The following is a 23,577-nucleotide window of genomic DNA, read 5'->3' as shown; positions in this document are numbered from 1 at the left end:
CCCCCCCCGGTCTCTCTCTCTCTCTAGACGAAACAAAACGCAGAATTCGTGAGCGAGTACAGCCTCCAAAGAGATGTCAATATTTCTCCTTTGGAACCTATTAGGTGACAGGAAAATTGTCCTGTATCTAAATACAAACACTGATGTAATTCTCGTGCTTCGAAGCTTTGTTAAACAGAAAATTTCATGTTCAGAGTTGTTTCCTACTTCGAACTAAAATGATTGTGGAAAAATTTAACAAAATCACGAATTCCCCTGCCAATAAACATAAAAACGATAATGAACCTGAAAAATATCGAAATTAATGCTAGAATAGCATGTTTCCTGAAATACACCGATATAAACATAAAGCATCAAATTTTGTAATGTGTAGATTTACACATGTATAAAATAATTGCATACAGCTATTGTTATTATCGTGTAATCACTCCGCCGTAGGCCGTGCGTTCTGAACAGGTGCTCGATCATGTTGAAAGATGCTCTTCAACATTGGGAAGCATGAAGGTGCTTAAAACATCAATATAGGGCTGTGATGTGATCATGCCATGCAAAAGAAGGGGTGCAAGCTCCATCCATGAAAAACACGACCACACAATAACACCACCGCCTCCGAATTTTACTGTTGGCACTAACCACGCTCGCAGATGACGTACACCGGGCATTCGCCATACCCACAACCTGCCATCGGATCGCCACATCGTGTACCGTGATTCGTCACTCCACACAACATTTTTCCACTGTTTAATCGTCTAATGCTTACCCTCCTTACACCAAGCGAGGCGTCGTTTGGCATTTACGGGCGTGATGTGTGGCTTATGAGCAGCCGCTCGACCATGAAATCAAGTTTTCTCACCTCCCGCCAAACTGCCATAGTACTCGCAGTGGATCCTCATGCAGTTTGGAATTCCTGTGTGATGGTCTGAATAGATGTCTGCCTATCACACATTACGACCCTCTTCAACTGTCGACGGTCTCTGTCAGTCAACAGACGAGGTCGGCCTGTACGCTGTTGTGCTGTACGTGTCCCTTCACGTTTCCATTTCACTATCACATCGGAAACAGTGGACCTAGGGATGTTTAGGAGTGTGGAAATCTCCGGTACAGACGTATGACACAACTGACACCCAACCACCTGACCACGTTCGAAGACTGTGAGTTCCGCGGAGCACCCCACTCTGCTCTCTCACGATGTTTAGTGACTACTGAGGTCGCTGATATGGAGTACCTGCCAGTAGGTGGCAGCACAATGCATCTAATATGAAAAACGTATGTTTTTGGGGGTGTCCGGATACTTTTGATCACATAGTGTAGGTGAGAAAAAGGTAAACGTTAATACGCTTTCATGATGAGAAAACAATTTCATAATGAAAGCGTAAAGGAGTTCACAGACGTTTACGTTAAAATCCAAATATAGTTAAACAGAATCGTGATCGATAGTCTTAATATTGGGGACTGCGATCAATGAATTTCTTGAAAGAACTCATGTTCCTTCGGTGTGTTACTCCTTATTTGAGACAAATATTGTTTCACTGGCAGTTGGCTCATTTTCCTCTCTTAGGTACGCCAAGCAGCCTAGTGGTATAAAATATAACAAATGTATTTTCCATCATTTTTGAACGCGCATCCGCAACAGAACTATTTCTTCTTCCGAAATTTCGACTGATAACCATAAAGTCACCTTCAAGGTGAGTCGGTGAAATATCGGAAGAAGAAATAATTTTGTCCAGGATACCCGCCCGAAAGATAATGAAGTATTGTATATGCCTGGAAAATTTCAAGAATTAACGCCGATACGACAATGGTCGCCTTCAACTACCGCGGTTACAGGCTGCAGAGCAACCAACCGCTGTTGTGTACAACTCGAAAGAATAACAGCCGGGGTCAATGGATGTACAGAACCAACCCCGTGTTATGCGCTACAAAAGCCACCGCCCCCATAAGTTTCTCTCTAACGCTGCACGTCAGAGGTAAGGTGGGTGCTACATCACCGATATTTCAATACAGATACATGGAAGCAAGTCGCATGGACTGATGAACTGAGGCACAAGTCGATGGCTCTGGTGTGTCCACAATCGCGGAAGGGGATGTATCCCGATGGTTACTGCAGCACTTTTCACGTAGGGTGAAGGTATCCTTTTCTGACGGAACGAAATTGGCCCCGAGATGTCTGCCACAGATCCTCGACAATAAGGGAGGCAGGAGCCTGCCGCACAATGACGTACATTTCTTTGTCCGCCTACAGCAGTCCTACACAAGAACTGTACCGTCACTGAGACATTGAACGAGCCATCACTGTCTAACTGCGTCACAACACATCGCGGTATGCTCTGCGATCGTGGTGTGCTTGTGCGGTCGTCCATGCCACCTCACTTCAATTTCTTCATCAGTCTTCTGCCCGCAACGTCTTGCTCTTCCACGGACATTTTCATCCTCTTATTATTTGCTTCATTTATTCCAGTCTCTGTCTTCCTTTACAGTTTTCTACTCTCTGCGCTTCCTTTAGTGACACAGATTCCTTTCCTAGCCGATACTCTGAACGACATCATTTCTTAGCGTATGCATTTATCAATGAATTTATTTATTTTCAGCATCCTTCTGTAACAACGCTTGTTATACACTTCGACTGTCTTCTTTTTTCCCACACTTCATGATTCATTTTCCTACAATGCTGTGCTTCTAAACGTACATTCTCAACAACTTCTCCTTGCAGTTCGAGATTCTATATTAGTCGACTTCTTTTGGCCAGGAATGTCCTGTTTGCCTATGCTAGGTTGCTTTTTTATGTCCCCCTTCCTTCATCTGTTCAAATGGCTCTGAGCACTATGAGGGCATCAGTCCCCTAGAACTTAGAACTACTTAAACGTAACCAACCTAAGGACATCATGCACATCCATGCCCGAGGCAGGATTCGCGCGGTTACAGCCTGTAGCGCCTAGAACCGCTCGGCCATAGCGGCCGCCCTCCATCTGAGATGGATTATTTTGCTTTCAAAGTAGCAGAATTTCTGCTTTTTATCTATTATATGGTCCCCAATTCTGAGGCTAACAAGTAAGTTCATTACTAATTCATCCCTGGAACTTCTCATTACTTCAGCATTTCTTTGGTTTACTTTAAATTCATGATGTACGAACAGTACACTTTCCATTCTATCCAGCAAGTTCTGTAATCCTTCTCCATTTTCACGCCATAAGCGAATTCTGTCATTGATATCCTTTCACCATGAATTTTAATCCCACTCCCGAACCGTTCTTTTATTTCCGTCATTGTTTCCTCGATGTACAAAACTAACAAGACAGCATCCTTGTCTTAATTCCTTTTTAATCTGGGCATTTTCCTCTTGCTATTCTATTTTTGGGGCCCTCTTAGCTTAAGTTTTTGTTATATATTGTCCATCTTTCCCTATAGCTTATACTTATTTTCTGAGTATTTGAAACGTCTTTAATGATTTTATATTGCTGAACGCAGCCGGCCGGAGTGGCCGAGCGGTTAAAGGCGCTACAGTCTGGAACCGCACGACCGCTACGGTCGCAGGTTCGAATCCTGCCTCGGGCATGGATGTGTGTGATGTCCTTAGGGTTAGTTAGGTTTAAGTAGTTCTAAGTTCTAGGGGAACTGTGAAGGCACCGAAAGCAATATAAATGCAAGGGATCACAATTTAACGAGAGGTAAAAGTATAAGGATCAGGGCGGTATGCAGATCAGAGCCCTTCCTGTACCCTCCCCACACCCCAGGATCATCCGTGGCGACAGAATCATCATCCCGCCAGCCACACGGAGGGCCAAGACAGTGACGGAATAAATAATGCCTTCCAACCGGGAAATTCGTAATCGTGAAAATGAGAAGACTAAAAACATATCAGTCGTAACGACAATAGCAAAATAAGGTGATATAAATGATCATGTCCTGTGCCTTTATTTTTCTTACGTCTTGCCTGTATTATTATGGAATATCTGTGCATCTGTGTGAGGACTGAAGAGTTTGTGGCAAACAGAACACTGTATGAAAGTCTCCGAGTTTTCTGCCGGATCCTAAAATCTACTTAATTCCGTATTTCGGCGATCCAACTGTCCGCCATCTCCAGGAGAACGCTGCTTCTGCTGCTGAGTCCCCCTGAAAACTTAGGACTCAGCAGCAACGTTCTCCTGAAGATGACGGACAGTTGGATCGACATAATTTGAATCAAGCAGATTTTAGGTAATGGCAGCAAACCCGAGAAGACTTTCAAGTCTTAGCACGACGGCAAAGCCTACGAAGTCGCAGAAAGCAGCAATCAGTTCTCAACGGAGAGAAATCTTCAGACATAAAAATAACTTCCGGAGCACCACAAAGGAGTGTTATAGGAACATTACTTCTCACACTAAATGACCTATTGGATAACGTCTGAAGTTCCAAGAGGCTTTTCGGGGATGATGCTGTTATACAGGGTGTTACAAAAAGGTACGGCCAAACTTTCAGGAAACATTCCTCACACACAAAGAAAGAAAATATGTTATGTGGACATGTGTCCGGAAACGCTTACTTTCCATGTTAGAGCTCATTTTATTACTTCTTTTCAAATCACATTAATCATGGAATGGAAACACACACCAACAGAACGTACCAGCGTGACTTCAAAAACTTTGTTACAGGAAATGTTCAAAACGTCCTCCGTTAGCGAGGATACGTGCATCCACCCTCCGTCGCATGGAATCCCTGATGCGCTGGTGCAGCCCTGGAGAATGGCGTATTGTATCACAGCCGTCCACAATACGAGCACGAAGAGTCTCTGCATTTGGTACTGGGGTTGCGTAGACAAGAGCTTTCAAATGCCCCCATAAATGAAAGTCGAGAGGGTTGAGGTCAGGAGAGCGTGGAGGCCATGGAATTGGTCCGCCTCTACCAATCCATCGGTCACCGAATCTGTTGTTGAGAAGCGTACGAACACTTCGACTGAAATGTGCAGGAGCTCCATCGTGCATGAACCACATGTTGTGTCGTACTTGTAAAGGCACACGTTCTAGCAGCACAGGTAGAGTGTCCCGTATGAAATCATGATAACGTGCTCCATTGAGCGTAGGTGGAAGAAACTAAAATGAGCTCTAACATGGAAATCAAGCGTTTCCGGACACATGTCCACATATCATCATTTCTTTATTTGTGTGTGAGGAATGTTTCCTGAAAGTTTGGCCGTACCTTTTTGTAACACCCTGTATACAGAGAAGTCGTAGGGCTAGAAAATTGTAGCGAAATGCAGGAAGACATTTAAGGGTTTGACGCTTGGTGCAACGGTCGGCAGTGACCCTAAACACAAACAAATGTTACGTGTTGGGCATAACTAAGCAGAAAGACGATTACCGTAGGCCCTACGATTATGCTATTGCAGAACGATCACTGGAAGCATTCATATCCGTAACATATTTGGCAATAAGCATCTGATTCATTGGAAGAATCCTCGGGAAGTTTAGTCCATCTACAAGTGAGGTAGCTTACGAAAATCGCGTTCCACGAATCTAATACTGATCGTCTGGGATTTGTACCAGATAGGATTGATACAGGAAGCAGGAAAGAGCCAAGGACGAGTAGCACGGTTCTTTACAGGTCCATTAAGCAAGTGCGAAAGCGTCACGGAGATGCTCGGCGAACTCCTAGTGGCAGACGATACAAGAGAGGCGTCTGCATCAAGTTGTGATTTACTGTTAGCATAACGTTCCTACAAGGGCCTACCAATATAGTGGTCCTTCTTACGCACATTTCGCGAAAAACCCATGAACGTACAATTACAGATACTCGAGCTCACACGGAGACTTTTCAACAATCGTTCTTCCCGCGAACCATTCGCGACTGAAACAGGAAAAGGGGGAAATGTACACAAAGTACCCTCCGCCACATACCGTAAGGTGACTTGCGGAGTATAGATGAAGAGTGTCAAGCGCAAGTTCACCACTGCCTCTCTGGATCTTCTCCTTTCCTAAAGCCAAACCTCTCGCCATCTATCAGGAACAACAGCGACGCCATCGACGTAAACGTGCGTGCCTTGGAACCAAATGCGACCATCGTCAGTGAGTTGTGAGAGGATGTTGTGCTTGGATTCGGATGGATACCCTAAGTTTTCTGTTGATGTTCTACTTTTGGTTTACTATGTGTTCTAAGAGAGATTTCAAAAATAACGGATGTTTTCCGCTCGAATAACTGTAGTTGCACTATATTACGTTGCCGCGTGGAATTTATGAACAGATCGTATAAGCTCTAGACGTGCTACGCTAACTAGTTGGCAACTAAACTGACCCGGTCAAGCGAACTTAAAACAACCGTCTACAAACTCGTGTTTCCTTACTACGCAAATTACTTGTTGCGGATCTTGATACTCATCAACAGATATTGATATGACACCTGACGACTACGGCGAAAAAGAAATGATCAGAATAAATGTGCACAATTTGTAAGCTCTTGCAATCCTGGAAAAAGTGCTGAAGCATCCATTATAAGTTCTAAGCCTATTAAAGTCAGAGCCAGGATCAGCTGCGTCTGTATATTTTCAGAATTATGTAACTTTGTTTTTATAACGTATAGGCAGCTCAGCACGAACTACGCCACTTGACGCGGCATTTCATCTGCTGTCGACTGAAAAAGTCGTTAAAGCTGTGTTTTTTTACAGAAGAAGATTTAAATTTTAATTTTACTCGCCCAATCGCTGGAACAACCTCAAATTAGTCAAGTGTAATACTCAGTTCTATAATATTTATTGATGGTGGCGGCAAAACGCAATGGAACACAGCAGCATCAGTCTAATTTAAGCTTGATCTCGCGAATGGGCGCCTAAAATTATGATTTAGGTTTATTGTTAATGAAAACCAAATCGGCTGTTTTCTTTTGACATCGAGCATCGCACGGAACATCACATGAGCAGATATAGCAGACTCCGCCTATAAATACATAAAAAAAATCTTCAAAGACAGTACCTGATTTACATCTGTACACCTACTTACATCTTCCGCAGCATCACAATCTCCACAACCAGCGTCCTCTACTCCATTGTAGCGCTTCTGTAAGTCGTCAGACCTCTTGCAACTTGTTTGGAAGTCATAGAATAACTCAATTTTGTATATGCAGTTGGGGCAGATAAGCGACGACAAACCATCATCCTTTGACACCTGCAACAACAGCATGCACTTACTGACCGTATCTCCAGTAATTAAGAAAATTTTAATTTTCCAGCTAGCTCTCTCGCATTTATAAACAGCTCGAAATCTGAAACGAAACAACGGGGAAGGCTTTCGGTATCTTTTTGAACTGTTAATGATAGAACAGGTTATAACTGAGCAACTGTTACATAAAAATTTAACATCATACAAGAAATAGCACAACAGTCTGAGGAAGGAAATCTGCTGTGAATACGTACATGTCTGCAGCAAAAGAGATGAAATAATTAGCTGGTAACAGGAATAAAGTCCTTTAATATGTCCATTTTTTAAATTATAATCCTGATATTGAATGATGAAAGCTGCCATACCAGTTTTCTCTTTTGAAAGTAACCTATACTGTATCAATTTCTATACTAATGCAGAAGAAATGAATATCATTGTATTAATATAGCCTAAAGGGAAGGAAGATGCCTGTGGTTTTCCTAGATGTAGGAAAGCAACTGATGGGTGAATAGTATGTATCCCTTCATATATTTTATAGTGCCTTACGGAGAATCTACGTTTATTTCTCTAGAGAAGAGCTGAGAGACAGTGATTATGTTATTACGCACCATTTCTCATTCTCTACCAATCACATAATTGTATCTGACACTATTAATAGTGACAGACATTCCTTCTGACAGGGAAAGATCTCTTAAAGGAGATGGTTGTTACATACATTGTTGTGAAATGCATCATGAACATGGCCATAGTTAATGGTAACTTACATTCTCAACAACACTACACATTATAATATAAACATACCAATCATACAATTAACTGGATTACAGAAATGTTTGAAGTTTATGTTGTTTTGACCCATAGTGGCAAATTATTATATATTTTTGTTCTGTACTACCATAACAATAATCCTTTTTAGTCAATAGAATTTTTAACTGGCCCATACGTTTACCTAAAAAACACAGCAATGATGAATTTGTGAAATTGTTCTAAAAAACCAACACTGTGAATATCCACAAATGCTGATCAAACAGTTTACCCTAGGTCCAGATAATACACTTATAATGAGAGAGTCTCACCAGTTGACTTCCTAGTGAAATACACTACAGTTATTTACATCTGGAGATTTTCTAGTTATTTTAATTTACATTGTCTGAAGTACAGAAAGCTCACTCTCAAGCATCCCCCCACTGTTCCTTTTTCTAGTTGTAATCTTGTTTTGAAATTCACAATAATTCCTTTTTAGTAATCATTAACTTTAATGACTCAAAGCTACACTATTGAGATTTCATTACATCAGTGCTATTTTCACAAGACTGACCCCAGTAATGAACTTACAATGTATAACAAAACTGCATTTAAAATGATATGGATGTTTATTACCCAAGAAAGACCAATAAAAAAGGATATTAGTACAGAATTAGTAAGGATTTATCATTTGCAAACCTAAAACATGATCCAATATGAGAGTCGTAAATGAGGGCAGTATAGAAGAATAAATTTGATATTTTTAGAAAACAACTCAAATACATGAAGCATATTAATGGTGACAATAAATTACACAACAAACACAATGGATACCTGAGGAATGTTACAACTAACAAACCACTAAAAATATGGAACTTTCACAAACTGACACATATACTGTACTTGTGTTTATTATGCATCAATGAACGTACTGCCTACCAATGAGCAAGTAAAATTGAAGTACAGTCATTGCCTGGAACTCCACATGTAAACTGTTGTCACAACTTTTTTCTTTGTTATTTCTTGCATAAGAGCTATTGTAAATCAAAATAAAGCATATCTGGTTTCCAGTTTGAGAAGTGTTTCATAAATCTTGTCTTTCTATATTTCAAATATATGACTTAATTAAAAGTAGCAAATGTGTCAGAATAAATGATACAAAACCATGATAGGTAGCAAAAATCTATTTTGCTAATTTCCATGAAACATAATGTTACTATTTCTACTAACCAAGGTATATGTAACACTTTAATCTGTATGTGAGCAGAACTAGTATATCAAACAAATAATCAAACAGTGCTATATTCAGTTTTCTTATTTATGGTAGTAATATAACAAGCAAGTTCATTTCTGCAGCTTGCATGACAAGGTAGTGAGAAAGTAATTTTCATACATCATGGTGTCAATAACTATTAAAGCTTATTTCCAGTGCCCCAATATATACCCAAAATATTGACAAGCTAATACATATCAGCTTAACATGATCCAATTTAAATACATACACTGTGTACTACAGAAACAATCGAAACAAATTATTTTTGTCAGTACAAAAAAGCTGTATACCTAAATCAAAATCATACTATCCTGTTTTATCTACATTCCAGTCTGTATATCACAATTGTAAAATTCTCACTTTATTTTTGTAGAGTCATGATTGTACAACACTTATTATAGGTGGCAATAGGTTATTATACCCAAAATAGTCATACATTACAGGGATCTGCACTGAAAAGTCATCTGTCACATTTTTTAATGACTTACTCTATGCCTCTTCAATGAGAATTTAAGAAAAAATGTATCACATAAAACAATTGTAATCCCCGGTTATTTCTAGGATTACTTTCTACAGTGATCTTTTACATAAGATGCAAATTACTTACACATAATTTTTGCACCAAGTGTTTATTTTACCCTGGAAAATTTATTGGGGTTCACGTATGTATTATTGACAACAAAGTTTGGCTGATTTTTCATTTTATGCAACTGGTGTTTGCTTATCTACAAATGAATATTTATGTAAAGTGTTATTGTTTCCCCATCCTAAGTATAATACAAATTTAGAAAGTCAGAAAAATGGCAATATTATGGAAAGTATAGATTGCTACCCACCATGTAGTGGAGAAGTTGAATTCCAGAAACGGAAAACAATAAGCCTGCTAAACAAGTCTGCAACTCATCTCCACTGCATGGTGAGTAGCAATCTACACTTTTCGTAATATTGTCATTATTCCATCCTGAATTTTCCAGTGTTTAAAAGTTAGAAAACTTAACCAGATTCTTTTTCCAAAAAACGTTTTGCTCTTTGTGTTCCACAGTTTTGAAATAACTAATTAATAACATTTCTATATCACTAAAGGCTGCTACTGCAGAAGATAAAATACTTTTATAACAGAAAGAGCAACTACCGGTGGAGTCCATGTTCGTCATTAACTATTTGTGTGTTGGAATTGTGTGTGGAATTTTATTTTGTAACAACCAGTATTCTTTAACGCAATAAGTTTCTCCCCACCAGGCTCAAAATAATTTGTTGGAGAGTTTTATAGTAGATAGTTTTATTACTTACATTTCTGAGGTTTCTAGTTGTGCCTTCTGTTTGCTGGGAGCTTTTCAGCAGAAGACTTAACTCCAGCATTAACCCAATTTAAGGATGTCAAGCGAGAGTTCAAACAATTATGCATTTTTATAACCAATAATGTTATTGAAAAGTAAATGTGGTGGAAAGGTAGTGTAAGACAGTTCTGTAGGATGTTCTGTTATTAACTTTCCCCAACATTCTTAACCCTCAGTTTTGCGGAATCAATGCTTTACATGATTTTGGCGACAGAAGCTGTGTAATTACATGTATACCACTAACAAAAATTTCCAACATTTGATCCTATATGTATGTGCCTTAGGACTTCATGGTAGTTCACATGACTTCCACTCTGGCAATGTTTTGAGTATTCAAAAATAAGAAGAGAGCAAAAGACCCTGCATAAGTGGCAGTGTGTGTGGATTCTTGAAGAAAAAAAAGCACTATCAGAAACAGGAGCGTGGCTATTTTTCTCAGCTAAGCCTTTGGGCCAATTACAAATTTTGCTTGCTTCCTCAATAGTATGGAAAAAATGTAAACTATACAATCATTTGCCTCTATCGGTTAAAACAAGATGGACTTCATAAATGTAAAGAAAGCCAAACTGTGTTCTTAATCAGATAATCATTCCACTTTCATTCTACTTGCCCATATGGACAGATACAAATATTACACAAGGATTTATCTTTCACTTATATGTACCTGACAGCCGCATAAATACACCATAGTTAAGCTACAAATGTACACGGTTTACAAGCAATTAATAAACGGACAAGAAAATTAATATGAGAAGAACGCACAGTATGTAAAATGATGTCACATATTTGGGACTAACAAGAAATTTAAATGGATGCCACTAGTTTCACATTGTCTGTGGTTATTCAAATAGAGTATTATGTCATATAAACTGGTTTACATGAGAAGCAGGCACGCAGTGTAGACTTGCAAAGAATACTCTTGATATTGGATATAACAATAAAATGAACATTACTTACTGGCATATAAGTAATGTATGTTTTCAGCAATGGAAAATCCAGGATGGGATGTAACAATATCATGAAAAGGATGGTTGCTACTCACCACATAGTGGAGATGATGAGTTGTGGATAGGCACATCACAAAGACTACCAGAAAATTATCTTTTGGCCATTAAGGTCTTCTTCGGACACACACACACACACACACACACACACACACACACACACACAAGCGCGCGTTTGAGATTGCAGTCTCTGCCTGCTGAGGCTGCATGCATGTGTTCCATGTTACCGAAATACTTAATGCTTCTGAAGTTCAGGTTTGTTTTAAAATTTGTTATTAACCGTTATCAAATTTTAAATTTACTACTCAAATTATGTTTATTTCAGCATGTACAGCAAAATGTTACATTACTTGAGAAATATTATATACTTACACTCCTGTTCATATAACTAGAGATAATTCACAGAAACCACATTTATGTTTCATTTTCCTGGTGATATTGTACTTTTTCAATACCATATTCAATTTGAGAATACTACCTTTAACTTACAGCTACTTTTTTTTGCATCAGTTCTTAAATGTATCATAAAACGAGTGTCCACTGCTTTTGCTTACGTTTTCCTACTTACTGCTTTTCTTTTCTTAATTTTTACTGGAGCATATACTGTATGTCACACTACAAATTAATTTAGAAATTAACTTAGTTATTGCTTAATTTATCAGTTACTGTGTTATTTAGTATCATACCTTTTGTTACATGTACTAGTGTTTAATATCTCTGTAAATATTGTAGACTTTTCTACAAAGACTTAGAGCAACATGTTACACCCTCTAAACTGTGCATCCCAATCAACAGATAGTTTCAATACTGTCTTCTCCCAGCCCACATGCACTGCTGACAATGGTAATGGATGTTTTATTCATCAGGTTAATGGATATTAAGTTCCAAGGATATTTTACCTTCTACCCAAGTTACCTCTGAGACTCACCTCCCTAAAGCTTGATGTTACCGGTAGAAACAAAAGTGTGTAATACAGCGCTACACATTTATACAAATTATGAACTATAACCACAGCTGATAAACCGTCTTCAACTCTTCCTCCTAAATAATGTCTTTTTTCCACCTAAACAGTGTCCCTCTTCCTAGAGATCACAAATAACCATTTTACCTTTTTTTTAGTGTTAGTTTGTACTTACCAGTGCAGGTTATTTTTCCATGCGGGCAGCTAATGTTTCCCAGTTCAAAGAATATATTCCTTCCCAATCCTATAACATGACTAATTGCAGCTGAAGAATTCTAGCTACTATTTGTTATCCTACATAAGCATCACAGAGCTTCATTGGAAACCACAGTCGTCTATATCCTTCACCAGGAAGGATCAATGTATTTTCTTAGAACAATAGGTATATGACTAATTTTAGTTTCATCCTGTGTGCGAACACGTTTCAGTTTTCATCACTGCAATTTCCATTTTCAACAAAGGAATGCATGAGCAGTACATTCTGTTTTCTGGAAAGTGGCACTGCTGTTACTACAAATATACCAGTCCTGTGCTGTCCAAGTTAATCTACTACATATATGTAGCACCTGTGTACCTTCTGCAATTTTGTCACGATTATCAAAGATATATACAATGTGTAAATTTTTGAGTAAACTTCTTGACAGAGGTGTACAGCAAGAGTGAAAATTTTAATACCTTCAAGAACTGGGTGAAACATCATAAAATGATAAGTGTGCAGATTTTTCCTTCAGCTCTTCTGTATACAACTATTATATTTTGGTACCGAGTTGCTACAGGGCCTGTCAAAGGTAAGTGAATGAGCAAATATCACACCATTTCATAAGTTTTCCCTTATGATAATCTGAATTTATGAGCCACTTTGGACTAAAATAATGATACTATTATGATAAGAGCCATTACACAATCTAAGACTCAGGACCATGTGAATTAGTACAGAGCTTTCCATATGAGATAAGCACTGGGTATGAAAATACTTGTACAATCACCTTTCCTCTGTTTTGTTTGGTTTCCCCAGTAAACTTCAAGCAAATGGTAGGAAGGGGAAATAGTTTCACAATTAATGTCCACATACATGCTTTTCCAACCAGCCTCATGATGTATATTGCTAAAGGAGTTACTATCCTGGAATCAACTACCAGTTGCAAGGTGCCTATCTAATACTTCCAGGGGCAACAAAAATTTGATTTTCAATATTTCATGTAATGACTGACTGAATTTAAAAAGAATTAAAATGCTGTCATAATACATTCAATAAGAGGTATAATCTGATGATAAAAGTAACACAACAAATAAATATTACCGTTAGTAAATGTGTGTTTCTCTGGAGCCAGTGTAATTGAAAGCATGCAAATACCCAGACTTTATTCATCCAGTAATTGAGAGAGAGAGAGAGCACTTAGCAACTTCCAACAAACTTTAAGCTTAATATCAAACCTTTCCTAAACTTCCTCTCACTCTCGCACTTAAAGTGAAACATTTAACACATTAACTCACTTGTAATGAGATGTTTGAAGCTGTTTCGTACAAGGGAGTCTGATTCTTTACAGAATCGGTGATTTAAGGGTTTGTCTCAAATGCCACAACTGATAACCTAAATTAAAGCTTGAATAACTCATACACTACTTTATGGGCACATTAGATCAAATTTTATCTACATGTAACTCCTACTCTGACTGAAAGTACCCTTTATCATGCTATCTGTTGTATTCTCACTGAATTTGTTTGATATCATAAAGGGGTCACATTCTGCACTATCACAGATTTATGAATGAAAGTCCAAAGGCTCAATGTCAGTAGTTCATTTCACTATTTGTCATCATCCAATGTACATAAGCATTGATTTAGTATTTATAGATTACACCGAAGAATCAACTCCGTATCATCTGCATCCAAAAATCTACTCACAATCGTGCCTGAAATTGAAAACACATGGATGATCCATTATTTGTTACTTCTTCAAGAAATGTTACATTATTATGTCTTTAAATAAATAATTGGAGTACAGGCACTATAATTTCACAACAGCATCCATTTATTTACAATTATTTTGTACAATAACACTTTGCCCAGATAAGGACATGAAAAGAGGACAGAAGCAGGACTTGAGACAAAATCATGAGTTCTGTGAATAAACTATTGGCTAAAAAAGCAGAAAAGATCAAGGACCACACTTAAAAAACATCAATGTCACCTCACTTTGGATTAAGATAAGTTTTCGAAGAAATAGTGATGAATCTACTGCCAAGTCTTGCCCTCAATTAACAATACAATAGGAAAGAAACCCCCAAACAAATGTATTACTACTTTACCAATTAATTAGTGGGGAACTTGTAATAAGTAATGATTTAATAAATTTTTTATGGCAGTATAACTTAGTCACATAATGACATTTCACAGGTAATCAACAAAATTTATTACATGAATAATTTCATTTGAGTACATGCTGACAAAATTATTACTATTAATATAGCAATTTACTTCAAATCTTAGTTTTTCTTCTTTTATGACCTTTTATGGACCTGATCATTGTCTTCACCCAGTTGTCATCCTTGTTCAGTATTATTTTCATCCTCACACTTTTCGATTTTCTTCACACATCTCTGTATTCACTCTGCATCTAATTCTGCTGTGCGAAACCTGTAGAAATCTCAATTTTACATGTCAAAGTTAACCTCTTACCACTGCTTCTAAAGGTCTCTGTACTTTTTGGATTTTACATAATTTTGGTTTTCTTGCTCACTAGAAAGTGCAAGTTTCTGATATGTCAATCCCACCATTTTTTTTTTTTCCCCCCCCCCAAGAGATGGGTCTAAAGAATATATCCTTTATTTTCCTGCCAATGTTGGATATCTTTTGCATTCCTGATACACGGTTATTGTTTTGTTCATCTTCTATGAACTGTCTCTTGTTCTTTCAGGTCTGAATATATTTCTATGATTTTTCCCACAAGTTCTAGACTCCTGGGTAACTATATTCTTCATACCACCATAGTTCATGGCAGATGGTTCATCATTACAAGGTTCACATTTCCTGCTGCACACAAGACAGGCCATATTGCTTTCTGGTATTGTGTTATTTTTGCATGATCAAATGAAAAAATCTTACTTTATTTATTATAACCTAATCTATCGAGCACCATTAAATATTCTGTTCAACACCGGTACATATGATCATTGGTAACATGGGAAAATGAATTTAAACATCTCATGCTAAAAGAATTTACACACTTATTATAATAGTTCTGTAATATTACTGATTAGTATTTTGAACAGTTTTCTGTATCTCAGTACTTTTTTTACTTATTTCCTAATCCAACAAAGAAAACAGTGGAAACTGCTCCCACTATCTACGGGGAACATAATATTTTAATGTTTCACAGATCAAAAACAAGCCTTTAACTGCATAAGCAATAGCTACATGTATTAAACAACAAATATACAGGCTACATGGAAAAACGAAAGGATTGTAGGATATCACCATGCAAGGAAAGACAGCATGCCTCATGGTTTGTAGAGTGGTTCGCCAGAAATATCGATACTGCATACATTGAAGCCTCCAGTGATGATGCTTTAACACTGCAGTGAAAAGGTCAGTTCCATCAGGTCTTTGAAAAACAAAAAACATCTCCAGAATGTGGCACCTACAATTAAAACCTCAACAATGCACTCCAATAATTAACAGTAAATGAATGGGGTGCCACTGAAAGAGTTCTCAGATGATCCTTTAGCTGTTTCATGATCAGTCACATAGTACTGCGGTTCCACCTGACGAAATCGTGCTCACGTTAAAATAATCAACACACAGCTCAGTCAAGTAATGCACCTCAGCACAAGGGGGTAATCATCCCACAAACATGTACTGTTCTTAGATGATCACAACCACTGCTAAATGTGTAAACAAGAATAAGAAACAACCCAGAATTCCAAATTCTTTCAGAAATTTCATCATCAGAACTCTAGCACCAAAGTCTAGAAAACCATTGTGGCACATAGCAATCTAGCCATTGCAGTCTTCTTACAGCAGGGCTTTGATTTCAACATACAAGATGTGTGGAACAATCAATGGCAGGAGCAAATTCCCTTGAAGCATTACAAACTAATTAAAACTCCCAGGAAGTGACCAGTAAGTTTTCACCTAACTGACAATACTGGTGAACACTGAACTGGATCAGAACTTACCAGGGCAAATGTGGAGCATTCCTACACCAACGTGTTATACTGACAAATAATACAACTTATGTAGAATAATGCTTAAATCAGCTCCACTGTCACATTCTAGGTATGTTACAATCAAACCACATACTGTGTACACTTTCCACAGTTCACACTGACCGCAACTGTGGAGCAGACACAAAGTTATGTAAACGTTACAGAATGATGTTTTCGACGGCGAAGCCACAAATTATTTCTCATCGAGATGTACTGCAGCTGTTTGTCTTATTGGAACACGATGATGAACACAGAACAAAGCCAGGATTTTTCCTCAACAGTAAGCCACAAGACAAACCATTCCAGCTTTGAAGTATGAAAATGCTTATTGAAAAGCTACGCTACTGGTGAACTGATAGAAGAGAGCCTACTGTGTGGGTTGTCTGAAACTGAAGGAAGAAGACTATGGTTAAAATGAAGCACACTTCTCACAGTGGTAATTTTGAAAACCAAAATGTAGAAGGCCAAATAGGGATTTAAAATGCCATCATCCCAAACTAAGGGCACTGTCTTAACCCATGTACCACCTTATTATGTCATAGGAGTGCAGGTCTTGCCCTAATTTATTTCTTTTCAAATTTCGTGTAAAGAACAAAGAAAATTCTTTACATCCCTAATTATGTGGACAAAGATTTTTATGAGTGAATACCTGACTTTTCTGTATCACATTAAGGCTGAATGAAGTATAGTGCAAATAACTTCTTTTCTAGTATTATATTTGTCAATGTAACTGGCCAATTCGAGTATTTGAAAACAAAATTTTGAGGAAAGTTTTCGGAGCAAAAAGGGATGACATTAGCAGAGAGTGGCGAAAACAGCATAATGAAGAGGTTCAGGAACTCTATTCAAGACCTGAAATAATCAGTATTATTAAATCACGTAGGCTGCAATGGGCGGGTCACGTAGCTCGAATGGATGAGGGCAGGGCAGTGCGCAAAGTACTGGTAGGGCACCTAGAAGGAAAACGTCCTGTGGGGAGACTGAGGTGTATATGGGAGGACAATGTGAAGGTAGATTTGAGGAGCCTAGGTATTGAAGGTGAATGGAAGGAAATAGCCCAAGACAGGACAGATGGCGAAAATACATTGCTGTGGTAATGGACTCTCGAGTCCGGTATGACCAGTAAGTAAGTAATGTAACTGTAGTTTTCAAATTACGGTCAATTGTTGACATGAAATTTTATAATGGAGTTAATGTACTGTGAGTACATGATACCACCTGAAATTAGTGAAGGAAACTAGGTCAAGTCAATTACTCAACATTTTCATCTCCAAAATATATTATATGTAATGTGAAAGTTACAGAGCTTGGGTGTTTAAGAAGTTCTCTAACCTGTGACCTCTTCCAGTTCATACTTGTATTGGAACAAAAACCTATGCATTTTTAATGTTCTGTCACAATTATTGATGTTCTTTCATGCATTATTTATAGAGGTGTGTCATGGCCTGTGTAGTACAGGACTGCATATATTGAATTTTATCCAACGTCAGTGACAAACCATTTGCACAGAATATTTTCAAGGATGAACTTTCCCCACGCAGTCTCCCCTACACACACACACACACACACACACACACACACACACACACACACACACACACACACACACACACACACTTGATGATTGTTTCAGAACTCAATGCATTTCCTGGACCTCTTTTGTTCTCAGCCTCCAACACTTTCAGCAAGTGATGAGCAGAAACTTTTTCCCAGAAACCATGTGAGCTTTTTGTGCTATATATGTGTTTGCTTATGACCTTTTCCTAAAGGTTTTTAAACAAATTAAGATTGTAGTACACAAAGCAGTTATTCTGGCTGCAAACAAAAACAGTTTGTTGCTGCCATCAGTTGGATACTGACTAAGTATTTAACAGAAACCACAAAACAGTATGTGATGCATTACGAACTACCATTAGGAAACAACACGCAAAACTTTTAATCCAAGAGAACACCATCTACTTCATGGAAAAGACATGATAGGTTGTTGGGTGTAAATGGGCACTAAATACACATATGGCTATCAAAGTAGTATACTTCTGGTGTGCCAAGAATTAGCAGTCGTATTGTCTTCCCAGGAATCCGTTTCTTATTCTTGACATAACTGAAAATAAGTATTAGTTTAACAGCTACACATAGCCCCATTCTCCTTTGAGATTGTCCACTAGTCATTGCTTTTTCCTCCCAGTGCACAGATTTATCAACTAATTGCAAAATGTTATACTAATCAAGCTTGTGACATATTTCAGCTTTATTAAACTATGCAAAAAAGGAACAATTCCAATATCATCACTGCATACTAAAGATAACATCTGTAACAGTGACATTCACTGACATATCAAACGTAAATGAAAAATAGCAACAGTATCAGAAAAAAAACTGTTCCTACTTACATCCTTTACTGCAAGAATGTTGCAAAGCATTTTATATATTAGCTAGGAAGGCTAGTGAAGGTGACAGAAAGATGTGAGCTGGAGGGAAAGATAGTGTAAAGAGGGAGGAATGAGGGGCACTGATAGGAGTGGTAAATTAGGCAAGAGAGCAGCAAATGTGAATGTGAGGGGAGACACCACCAGTAGAGGCAAGAGATGCGAGTTAGAGGGTGTAAGGTCAAGAGTGATCACAGAGAGCATTGGAAGAGACTAGTTGGGGAGGGGTGGGTGGGAGGAGGGGAAGCACAATAGACTTGGAGAAAGGGACAAGTAAGATCAAGGGTAAGCAGACTGGAACAAGCAAACACATAAGTGGGAGAAACTTCAGAAAAAATCATCATGTAGTGTGAGAATGGACTCTGGTATCTGTGGAGAAAGTGCAAGCACACGGTAATAGCTGAAAGTTATGAGGACATAGGAAGCAGAAGGCCATTTTCCAGTTCGGTGAGCAGGGGGTGGGGATGAATGAAATATTTAGATGGAAGAGAAGAGTGAATTTTGATCTTTTTCATTGGGGGAGGTGGCAGTGGAATGACATTTTCAGGGGTTGTGGGAGACATTTACTATTCAGCCAGTAAGGGGGGGGGGGGGGAGAGGTGAACATTATCTGCAGGACATATGACATCTTTAGAAGACAGGATGAGCCACTGGTTTTTGGGTAGGTGAGGGTGAAGATGACTGTACTTCTTGAGGGAGGGAAAAAAGAATCTTGAGAGGAGACTGAATCTAATGCATCACAGTTCACTGGAAAAGTATAGACTTGTTTACCCATGCAGTATAGGGTGGTATGGTATAAAGTTCTGGGATAAAATTGAGAGAGCAAAACAATGGAACAAAGAGGAATAGTCAGATGAAATTAGCTGAAGCTAAGAATGGTTCATTTTTGTATTTGTAATGTTTTGTGTGTATATGTAAAGGATTTCAATCAGAATCACAAATATCTACTTGGTTCTTATCCACTACATATTTGAAAGTGATTATAATTAACATGCTATATTTGCACCCTATTACAAATTACTCTGTGATAAGAACTCCATCTTTCAACATAATATATTCAACACTAAAAATCTGAAATCATCTTACATACTCACAAAACAGAAACCACCAGCAGATAATGTAAGTGACATGACGATAATGGAAAGTAAGTTCTTTCCACACATTTCAATGTATGTGCAGAATTCAATACAAGCCCCATGTAGCTTTTACTGTGTACTTTATGCAATGCGCACATCAGCACTAAAAGAATTGTGCAGAACCAAGAGATATGTTATTTAATGACTATATATAAACTGTTATTAAAAGTTACCACTAGTAGCTTCACGTAACACATATACTTTAACTTCTTATTCATCATTTTTCTCCTTTCCAAAATCAAATGAGCTTTAAGATGGATTATATACTTATAAACATAAAATTATATACATAAAACACTATTAGGTTTGTTTAATTATTACTTTTAATGTTATCACTTATAGTACAATATTACTATTAAATAAGCAGAATGTGTGTGTGTGAAATCTTATGGGACTTAACTGCTAAGGTCATAAGTCTAAGCAGAATGTGCAAATCCTCTTATCCCCTTCTAAATTACTAGGTTTAACTATTTTTTGTAATTATGGTGTTTATTACTTAAATGTTTATTCCAGACTAATATTCATTTTGTATTTCTAACTTGCCAAACATACTTATTTTATGACTGATATACATTATAATAAGTTTCATTTTAGTTTAAGAACACCACTTATTTAACAAATTATCTACCAATTTAAAATGAGAGATATTAAGAAAACAGTATATCACTACTGTTATTATTATATTTCTTGTGACCAAAAACATTATTGATGATCATAACGAGAACGACAAATACGTTCTGAAATATTCCCAAAGAGCTAAAAACCTATTGTCATTTTAAGTTTTAAACACACTACCTCTCCCAGCTATATACTCTTCTAACACAACTCTGTATTGCTATGATCTCAACAATGTAAGATGAAAATAAGTAAATATTTCTCAAGTGTGATAGAGATGTTTGCAGCCATATAAATTTAGGGAAAGCAAGGAAACTGCTAAAATTGGGAACCTGAATTCAATGGAGACGAAATCTTTTCATTATTCGTCAGTTGTTTTGAACTAACTGAATCAGTTATTCTTTGTAGTGTATTTGTGCTACATCCAAATAGCACACATGAAAAAATGTTAACATAGATAACTGTTAATGGCAAACCTCCAAAGATTAGAATTCCAACGCTATGAAACTATGGACCCTCTTAATAATAATAATAATAATAATAATAATAATAACAATAACAATAAAGCCTACTAAAAAAAAAAAAAAATTATGCGGCTAAATCAACATTGCTGTGACTTGAGTAAATACGACACTGTATTCATAGCAGAAACTGTTTAATATGCTCTGAATATAGTGTCAATCATTTGTATGCTCTATCATATGAGAAAATTACTTGCACAGGTTGGTGCTGTTCAGTGTAAGGTGAATGTACTATTGTCGAAACTGCAATTACATGTTTAACAAACATTGCAAACTGTTAACAACCTAATGACGAAATCGTTAGCCCCTGAAACGCGTAGTTTCAATCAATAAAGCACTATTAGTAAAGTGATCATAATCACAGACGAATAACCGTAAATCTGATTGTTAAAATTTTTGGTTAACCTAGTAAGGTCGCAAAGAAATAAAGTGACATCATCCTGTGATTGTTGACAATTATCTATACAAATATTTACTTAAATTATCATACACACATCAAATATAATAACAAATAGCTTAAATATTTTCAATCGTGGTAGGGCAACTACCATTACTCAAAACCATATCTAAAAATTAAAAAAAGAATAAGTTTTTAACATCAGCGTCATCTCAACGACCATCATGCAATAAGGAAAGATTAACATCTCAAAGTAATCACCACACTGAGCTGTAAATTTGACTGATAAGAATTTCAGACTTTCACAGTAGCGGGGTAATATAAACTTCGCAACAATAAACTCTGCTACTGATACTAAATAGCTTGACTATTTACCGTTAGGCCCCCAATTTGACAACAATAACTACACTAATTATTTACAATTTACCAAGTTCATCCGTGTTACAAACTCTCGACAACGTCAATGAAAGCGACGTACCACTTTAGTTATAGAACCGGCTTGTACTGTAAACCATCACCCACAACGAAAACAAATCCCAATTTACATGAGAACTGTAACGAATTAGATACAGGAACTAAACGTTTACAGCGAACATTAATGATTCTGAAGTTATATCCTAGATAACATTTACCCACATGCATGACAATGTAAATAAATACTGTTCACAGAAGAAATGTCAACTAAAAACATAACCTTACCACTGCCAAAAAATAGAATGGATAAGTAAAAGAAAATATAAAATTGGAAGCGAAACACCCACAAATTTTCTACTGTAAACTTAATTTACATTGATACTCACAATTATGTTTACGCATGCTTGGATTTTCCGAGCGAAATTTCGTCTTTCTGCCAATTCTCCAAATATATCCCACAAACTGTTGGATTCCCATAAACAGAGTCGGCACGAGCCTTGTCTGAAACGTGGCCCCATCATTTTAAACAACACATTCAATGTTATGACTCCACTTACTGCTCTCGAAAAGCGCGCAATTCACTAACACCTCTCCCCAGTCACGGGCACTCGAACAGACTGAGAGAATAAGCAGTAATCACATAGAGGCAGAGAAGGTGAAATATCTTCCCATTACGTTGCATTATCTCTGCAATTTATTTTTGTGGTTTATGTAATTTGTTTATGCGAAGAATAAAAACTTACTTTAGAAACAATACTCTCAAATATGAAAAGTTAGAAATGTAACTGATTTGTAAACTGAATTTACAAAATTTGTTTTGCGGAATTAAAGCAGCTAGAAGTAAAGTAGAGACACAATAAATGGTTCAAATGGCTCTGTGCACTATGGGACTCAACTTCTGAGGTCATCAGTCACCTAGAACTTAGAACTACTTAAACCTAACTAACTTAAGGACATCACACACACCCATGCCCGAGGCAGGATTCGAACCTGCGACCGTAGCAGCAGCGTGGCTCCGGACTGGAGCGCCTAGTCCTGCACGGCCACCGCGGCCGGCTGTAGAGACACAATACCAGACACTTTTAATGCTGTGGATATAAAAAGTCTCAAAAATGTGAAAGGCAAATTATTGTTAATAGGCATGAAAATAATGAATGAAACGTGAAACATATGTATAAACTGCCGGAAAATTGCATATTAATCAAATTAACACATTTTCAGCTTTGTCATCGTGTATTACAGTAAATAATAGTAAAATGGCTTCCAGTTTCTTACTTATTTGCTTTAATGAAGAGAAGTTCCTCCACGAATAGTTAATACCGCTTTTGAGATAGCAGTACTGCTCCAAAACGTTGTATGGAAACAAATGTAACTAATTCTATTCGAACAAGAAAATTACGAGAAATATCTGTATTTA

The 23,577-nt window shown here is 37.4% G+C and overlaps 1 protein-coding gene across 1 annotated transcript in view; it reads right to left on the bottom strand.

Moving 5' to 3' along the window:
* The window catches only part of LOC126458173 (uncharacterized), a 72,557-nt gene extending 49,793 nt beyond the window's left edge, over positions 1-22,764 (bottom strand). Inside the window, exons 1-2 of the mRNA XM_050095043.1 lie at positions 22,547-22,764; positions 6,966-7,130 (exon numbers count right to left, since the gene is read on the bottom strand). Coding sequence (XP_049951000.1) covers positions 6,966-7,130; positions 22,547-22,681 — 300 coding nt within the window. The 5' untranslated portion in view covers positions 22,682-22,764. The remainder of the gene's footprint in view (positions 1-6,965; positions 7,131-22,546) is intronic.
* Positions 22,765-23,577: the final 813 nt, after the last annotated feature.

This window comes from Schistocerca serialis, chromosome 2 (genome assembly GCF_023864345.2).
Source record: "Schistocerca serialis cubense isolate TAMUIC-IGC-003099 chromosome 2, iqSchSeri2.2, whole genome shotgun sequence".
NCBI lineage: Eukaryota > Metazoa > Arthropoda > Insecta > Orthoptera > Acrididae > Schistocerca > Schistocerca serialis.
This window is presented reverse-complemented; position numbering and strand designations above follow the sequence as displayed.